General features: G+C 41.4%; 1 protein-coding gene across 1 annotated transcript; it reads right to left on the reverse strand.

Annotated features, from left to right (window-relative positions):
* Nucleotides 1-2,327: 2,327 nt before the first annotated feature.
* Nucleotides 2,328-4,263, reverse strand: LOC139567198 (uncharacterized). Its single transcript, XM_071388687.1, has 2 exons — nt 3,043-4,263; nt 2,328-2,914 (listed from the first exon to the last, which is right to left on the reverse strand). Exons 1-2 carry the CDS (start codon nt 4,258-4,260, stop codon nt 2,579-2,581), a joined length of 1,554 nt encoding a protein of 517 aa, XP_071244788.1. The 5' UTR covers nt 4,261-4,263; the 3' UTR covers nt 2,328-2,578.
* Between the last annotated feature and the right edge of the window lie 4,484 nt (nt 4,264-8,747).

An 8,747-nucleotide genomic window follows, 5' to 3' on the forward strand; every position in this document is an offset into this window, starting at 1 on the left:
TCAACAACTGCAGAGTTTGTGCCCCTGTTTAAGGTAGTTGTTGTGAAATTGTTAGATTACTTGTTAGATATTACTGCATGTTCGGAACTAGAAGCACCAGCATTTCGCTACACTCGCACTAACATCTGCTAACCATGTGTATGTGACCAAAAAAATTGGATTTGATTTTTTACTCACTATATGCCGATATACACTGAGTATACAAAATATTAAGAACATCAGCTCTTTCCATGACATTGACTAACCAGGTGGATCCAGGTGAAAGCTATAATCCATTATTGATGTCACTTGTTAAATCCACTTCAATCAGTGTAGATGAATGGGAGGTGACATGTTAAAGAAGGATTTTTAGCCGTGAGACAATTGAGACATGGATTGTGTATGTGTGCCATTCAAATCAAATCAAATTGTATTTGTCACATGCGCCGAATAGAACAGGTGTAGACCTTAAAGTGAAATGCTTACTTACAAGCCGTTAAACCAACAATGCAATTTAAAGAAAATAACCAAAAAATAATTAAAAAGTAAGAGATAAGAATAACAAATAATTAAAGAGCAGCAGTAAATAAAAATAGCGGGGTTATATACAGGGGATATCGGTACAGAGTCAATGTGCGGGGACACCGGTGTCGAGATAATTGAGATAATATGTACATGTAGGTAAAATTATTAAAGTGACTTCAGAGGGTGAATGGGCAAGACAAAAGATTTAAGTGCTTTTGACTGGGATATGGTAGTAGGTGCCAGGCGCAATGGTTTGTGTCAATAAATAAATAAATCAAATGTATTTATAAAGCCCTTTTAACATCAGCAGATGTCACAAAGTGCTATACAGTAACCCAGCCTAAGGCCCCAAAAAGCAAGCAATGCAGATGTCAAAAACTGCAGGGCTGCTGGGTTTTTCACACTCAACAGTTTCCTGTGTGTATCAAGAATGGTCCACCACTCAAAGACATCCAGACAACTTGACACAACTGTGGGAAGCTTGGAGTCAACATGGGTCAGCATCCCTGTGGAATACTTTTGACAACTTGAAGAGTCCATGCCCTGACAAATTGAGGCTGTTCTGATGGCAAAGGTTGGGGGGGGGGGGCAACTCAATATCAGGAAGGTGCTTTGTACTGTACACTCAGTTTATGCAGCCCATGTATCTGATGCTGTCTGGTTAAAATACATGCCATACTCTTTTTGGCCCAGACAACATCAGATACATGCGCTACACATACAGAGACAAAGGGACAATGTTTAGCTCTCACTCAGATGCTTCATTTTTCTTAACTAGCCAAGTCAGTAAGTACAACTTCTTATTTTCAATTACAGGCCTAAAAACAGTGGATTAACTGGGGCAGAACGACAGATGTGTACCTTGTCAGCTCAGGGATTCGATCTTGCGATCTTGCAACCTTTCGGTTGTTAGTCCAACACTCTAACCACTAGGCTACCTGCAGCCCTTTATCGGAGATTGATGCTTCTTTCTGTTTAAATATTGAAATATTTTATTTGGAGGGGCAAGCAAGTATGTTAAGAAAGCATCTTGATTAGCGGTGCATTGCATCATACCATTAAAAAAAAAAGATATATATATACTGTATATTTTCCTATTGACGTACAATCGGTCAGAAGCACCGTACATCAAATTGGCCAGGCCCTGATAGGAATGGGATGGTACGTTACTTCTGAATGTAGTGACTGTGTAAATTCCAATTAGCTTTCATTAAAGACAAACAATATAGGCTACATAAGAGAGATCGATCATCATATGTCGCTTGTCAATTCAAAGCCATGTTTTCTAGTACCTTTCTAGTTTAATTATCATATTATGATGAAATGCTTGAGGTAAACAGCATATCTAGTTTAGTAATAGAAAACGATATGCCATTTTACCAGCAGTTTTTATATACCCCAAAAAACATAGAATCCCTGGTATAGCTGTTGCACATGCAGCATACTCTTGTCATAGCCTAGCCTATATATTTATCAATTACTGTATGATAATATAGGGTGTAATCATTTAGTGTATATTTTACTAAACGTTGAAGAGGAATTAGAGTACACTAAAACACCCGACTTTTCAGGGGTTACACGTGTTGGCATAATACTTTATAGTCACTTGTCTTGCTTTTAGTAATGACACAATTCTAACTGGCTGGACATTACAAAAGTATGTCTTATCCACTATCAAATCATCTGCATTCAAAACTTGGTAATGTCACAATCATCATTTTTTACATAACTCATAAATGTAATGGTTATCAATTGATAATAGACAATTCGTGTAAAACCTGTCTTGTGTTTTAATTTTTTCTTTGAATAAAAAAAATACAACGTTATCAAGTTTCTGCATTTTATTTGTAACACAATTGGTAGGGTGCAAAACACAATGTTGAAACATCACATGCATACAGGAGAATTAGTGGCAATATATCCATGCTATAACACAGACTCGGTTGTTAATTCACTGGAGACAGTATCTTGTGCCTTTGGGATATGCGCCTTTAGCCTAACGCATGAAGTCATCTCTCGTCTTCTGTTGTTCTGGATATTTGCGTGCGCAAGACCCACAAGCAAATCCGTTGCACTACCCACAGCTTTCAGGAGCCTTGTTCCGTGTCGATCTGCGCACCTTGCTCCGGGTCTTCGTTTCACAGACTGTGTCCTGGATGGGTGGGAGGGGAGGAGGCGGTGCCGCACTGGCCCTCATGTGCTTCTCGCGAAGCTCGAATGCCAGATCCATGACGAAATCTCTCCTTGGCACTGTCTTAGCGGTGCATTGCGTGAACAAAACATATGCGTTGATTGCAGCCAGGTCAAGAAGGTTGAAGAATACCGCAAGGGGCCAGCGGTGTGAACCTCCTTTCTCCAACCCTGTCACAACCTCCACCGTACGCTCTCTTGTCATCCTATTTACGTCAACCTATGGGATAGAATACAATTGATTAGCATTACATCCCCAAATGAAAAACAACAACCCATTTGGTAGTCTGCAAGTGCATGACACGTGTATGGCATGATGTTTAAAAAATATCGTACTGTGAAACCTACCCTGTTGCTATTATAGAACGTCACGGTCTCCGGTTCTCTCGTTCGGTCGCTCCCGATGGCGACAGTCGGGTGCATAGTGCTCAGAATACAGACGTTCTTTCTTGGGTTACTTCTGTAAACCGTAAGGGTTGCTTTGTCATGCTTTAGCACGGTAGTGGAGTATAGCTTTGTCTGTGCCTGATTACGCATCACGGGAGGCAGCTCTCGTCCGCAATGACTCACGGCCCCGACCAAGTTGGTATTGTTGGCAATCAACTTATTTGCTAATGGCAGGGATGTGCAGAACTTGTCCGTAGTGACATTTCTCCCCGCACCGAGGTAAGGTTCCACAAGCTTCAATGCCACATTTTCAGGCTTCTGAGATTCATCTTCCCACGAATAAGGAACGACATGAGGAATGACATTTAGCACGTACTTGCTGTCTACGTCAGCGGTCAACGAAAACTTGATGACCTCCCCACTTGTAAGGAACCGTTGCTCCTCAACAGTGATGTTCAACCCTGGCTTGTAACATGCAACGCAGTTCCGTACAAACGCGTTCCAAACTTCTGAGACCACGGCGAATTTGTTAGAATTTGTCCGGGGGCGTCTGATCTCTCTTGTGTCAAAACGCAGGTACCGCATGATTTCTGTGAAGCGGTCCATTGGCATTGTGTCTCGAAAGAAATCTGATTTTAAACATGACCAGTAGCCATCCAAAGACGCTTGTCTATTGCCGTATAGCCCACGGACATACAGGACCGCAATGAATGCTTCCAATTCCTCCACAGACAAGTCCCATGTTGTGTTTTTTCCTTGCGCCCGGTGCGCCTCAGCCACAGTACAGTCCCTGATGCGCTGCAACATCTCCATGTCACACAAACAATGAAAGCTGGAGTAGGCACCGTCGATTCTGTCTTTTGCATATGGTGTAGGGCCTGATTCCACTCTGGTGTCGTTCTGTGTTAATAATCGACCCGTGGCGTTACCAACAGGCTGTTTCACCCAAACTGTGCCGTCCACCCCCTTGTTATCGCTCTCCATCTCAGTTGGTGACGGCTCCACAGTGGGCAACGTAGGGGCTTTTTTGCGCCCATGTTGACTGTAGCAACTGCGGGAGTTTTGCTGCTTGCGTTGTGGTGCCGCTGGCACCCTGGCAGGGATCCCATACGTCTCACAGTCAGAATCGGAATCTACTGAAAAAATGCCATATTTATCATCATAGATCTCTTGATACATCTCATCAAGTTTGTACGGTAGTGTACTTTGTGTAGAAACCTCTAAAGAATAATATTTAATAGGTTATGAACATATTTGGTTTTTATTGTTTTCTTTTTGTTGCCTCAGGGCAACGTTGTGCAGCTAGGCTACTTTTCAGGATAATATAACACTCATTGTAAATGTATGGCCATGATCAATGTTTTTTCCAACATATCCCCTGACATTCACAGGCAATGGACACAGGGACATTCTATGGGCGAAAGTAGCCTATTCGAGCAGTTAAGATGTATCACCCTCTGACTTCAGAGGACATTAATAAATGTTCTGAAAATTCCTCTGACGTCAGAGGGCTGCATTATGTTCTGTGGTGCTTGAAAATAAAAGGAACACTTGTGGTAGATTGGAGCCATCAGAGTTAAGTTCACAGCTCTTTCATACTGAGCATTTAGGTGATAATGTCTTACCCTGAAAAGGACCATTGATAAACAGCAGAGCTGTAAAAGATCTACATCTATTTGCACAATCAACTGGGTCAGTGATTTCAATGCAGTCTCACACTCAATTTGGAAAAATAACATGCAAATGTGTAAAACACTGCAAAACACCAGAGCAGAACCAGTTCACCTGCTTTTACAATATGATTTGACTAGATGTTCAATGTTTCTTTCGGGGGAAAAATAATTACAAATATAATTGTATTTCCATATTAAAACGAGAGTTCAGCTCACGTCACAGGGTTGACCTTAAACCGGATGGACAAATGTCATTTCATCATTAATCACATTAACCCTTTTCTCAACCAACTGCAGAACATGTTTTGACAGTGGATTTAGAAGTGGATATGAAACCATTCTTCACTTGAACTTGATTGTTCAACTCCCCCTGCACTTTCTTCTTCCTCTCTTCCCTTATCTCCACCACAGGAAACATCACATCAACACAGAATATTCTGGTATGGACATGCTAATGACCAGCACATGGCTGGAAATTAAATACTATGTCCCTGAACAAAGGGGGGGTCAAAATCAAAAGTAACAGTTAGTATCTGGTGTGGCCACCAGCTGCATTAAGTACTGCAGTGCATCTGCTCCTCGTGAACCAGATTTGCCAGTTCTTGCTGTGAGATGTTACCCAACTCTTCCACCAAGGCACCTGCAAGTTCCTGGACATTTCTGGGGGGAATGGCCCTAGCCCTCACCATCCGATCCAACAGGTCCCAGACGTGCTCAATGGGATTGAGATCCGGGCTCTTCGCTGGCCATGGCAGAACACTGACATTCCTGTCTTGGAGGAAATCATGCTCAGAACGAGCAGCATGGCTGGTGGCATTGTCCTGCTAGAGGGTCATGTCAGGATGAGCCTGCAGGAAGGGTACCACATGAGGGAGGAGGATGTCTTCCCTGTAACGCACAGCGTTGAGATTGCCTGCAATGACAACAAGCTCAGTCCGATGATGCTGTGACACATCGCCACAGACCATGACGGACCCTCCACCTCCAAACCGATTCCACTCCAGAGTACAGGCCTTGGTGTAACGCTCATTCCTTCAACAATAAACGTGAATCCGACCATCACCCCTGGTGAGACAAAACTGCGACTCGTCAGTGAAGAGCACTTTTTCCCAGTCCTGTCTGGTCCAGCGACGGTGGGTTTGTGCCCATAGACAACGTTGTTGCCGGTGATATCTGATGAGGACCTGCATTACAACAGGCCTACAAGCCCTTAGTCCAACCTCTCTCAGCCTATTGTGAACAGTCTGAGCACTGATGGAGGGATTTGGAGGGAGTTGTTGTTGCCATCCTGTACCTGTACCGCAGGTGTGATGTTCGGATGTACCGATCCTGTGCAGGTGTTGTTACACGTGGTCTGCCACTGCGAGGACGATCAGCTGTCCGTCCTGTCTCCCTGTAGCGCTGTCTTAAGCATCTCACAGTATGGGCATGGAAATGTGTCATGTTTGGGCTTCTTGTGGTCAATTTGCACTCTACAAATTATTTGTAATTATTTTCCGGCCCGGTGTCCATCCATTCATGAAAAAAATCGTCCCGCAGCTGATGATCCCTGATGTAGAGCTTAAAATCATGTTTTAAAAAAGTATAATTTTGCTCTCATTGGATGTCAAGTATTTTAACTGATTAAAGCATTACAGAAAGAGATATATTCAGAGACATCGGTTCAACAACTGCAGAGTTTGTGCCCCTGTTTAAGGTAGTTGTTGTGAAATTGTTAGATTACTTGTTAGATATTACTGCATGTTCGGAACTAGAAGCACCAGCATTTCGCTACACTCGCACTAACATCTGCTAACCATGTGTATGTGACCAAAAAAATTGGATTTGATTTTTTACTCACTATATGCCGATATACACTGAGTATACAAAATATTAAGAACATCAGCTCTTTCCATGACATTGACTAACCAGGTGGATCCAGGTGAAAGCTATAATCCATTATTGATGTCACTTGTTAAATCCACTTCAATCAGTGTAGATGAATGGGAGGTGACATGTTAAAGAAGGATTTTTAGCCGTGAGACAATTGAGACATGGATTGTGTATGTGTGCCATTCAAATCAAATCAAATTGTATTTGTCACATGCGCCGAATAGAACAGGTGTAGACCTTAAAGTGAAATGCTTACTTACAAGCCGTTAAACCAACAATGCAATTTAAAGAAAATAACCAAAAAATAATTAAAAAGTAAGAGATAAGAATAACAAATAATTAAAGAGCAGCAGTAAATAAAAATAGCGGGGTTATATACAGGGGATATCGGTACAGAGTCAATGTGCGGGGACACCGGTGTCGAGATAATTGAGATAATATGTACATGTAGGTAAAATTATTAAAGTGACTTCAGAGGGTGAATGGGCAAGACAAAAGATTTAAGTGCTTTTGACTGGGATATGGTAGTAGGTGCCAGGCGCAATGGTTTGTGTCAATAAATAAATAAATCAAATGTATTTATAAAGCCCTTTTAACATCAGCAGATGTCACAAAGTGCTATACAGTAACCCAGCCTAAGGCCCCAAAAAGCAAGCAATGCAGATGTCAAAAACTGCAGGGCTGCTGGGTTTTTCACACTCAACAGTTTCCTGTGTGTATCAAGAATGGTCCACCACTCAAAGACATCCAGACAACTTGACACAACTGTGGGAAGCTTGGAGTCAACATGGGTCAGCATCCCTGTGGAATACTTTTGACAACTTGAAGAGTCCATGCCCTGACAAATTGAGGCTGTTCTGATGGCAAAGGTTGGGGGGGGGGGGCAACTCAATATCAGGAAGGTGCTTTGTACTGTACACTCAGTTTATGCAGCCCATGTATCTGATGCTGTCTGGTTAAAATACATGCCATACTCTTTTTGGCCCAGACAACATCAGATACATGCGCTACACATACAGAGACAAAGGGACAATGTTTAGCTCTCACTCAGATGCTTCATTTTTCTTAACTAGCCAAGTCAGTAAGTACAACTTCTTATTTTCAATTACAGGCCTAAAAACAGTGGATTAACTGGGGCAGAACGACAGATGTGTACCTTGTCAGCTCAGGGATTCGATCTTGCGATCTTGCAACCTTTCGGTTGTTAGTCCAACACTCTAACCACTAGGCTACCTGCAGCCCTTTATCGGAGATTGATGCTTCTTTCTGTTTAAATATTGAAATATTTTATTTGGAGGGGCAAGCAAGTATGTTAAGAAAGCATCTTGATTAGCGGTGCATTGCATCATACCATTAAAAAAAAAAGATATATATATACTGTATATTTTCCTATTGACGTACAATCGGTCAGAAGCACCGTACATCAAATTGGCCAGGCCCTGATAGGAATGGGATGGTACGTTACTTCTGAATGTAGTGACTGTGTAAATTCCAATTAGCTTTCATTAAAGACAAACAATATAGGCTACATAAGAGAGATCGATCATCATATGTCGCTTGTCAATTCAAAGCCATGTTTTCTAGTACCTTTCTAGTTTAATTATCATATTATGATGAAATGCTTGAGGTAAACAGCATATCTAGTTTAGTAATAGAAAACGATATGCCATTTTACCAGCAGTTTTTATATACCCCAAAAAACATAGAATCCCTGGTATAGCTGTTGCACATGCAGCATACTCTTGTCATAGCCTAGCCTATATATTTATCAATTACTGTATGATAATATAGGGTGTAATCATTTAGTGTATATTTTACTAAACGTTGAAGAGGAATTAGAGTACACTAAAACACCCGACTTTTCAGGGGTTACACGTGTTGGCATAATACTTTATAGTCACTTGTCTTGCTTTTAGTAATGACACAATTCTAACTGGCTGGACATTACAAAAGTATGTCTTATCCACTATCAAATCATCTGCATTCAAAACTTGGTAATGTCACAATCATCATTTTTTACATAACTCATAAATGTAATGGTTATCAATTGATAATAGACAATTCGTGTAAAACCTGTCTTGTGTTTTAATTTTTTCTTTGAATAAAAAAAATACAACGTTA

Source organism: Salvelinus alpinus, chromosome 2 (assembly GCF_045679555.1).
Source record: "Salvelinus alpinus chromosome 2, SLU_Salpinus.1, whole genome shotgun sequence".
NCBI classification, from domain to species: Eukaryota; Metazoa; Chordata; class Actinopteri; order Salmoniformes; family Salmonidae; genus Salvelinus; species Salvelinus alpinus.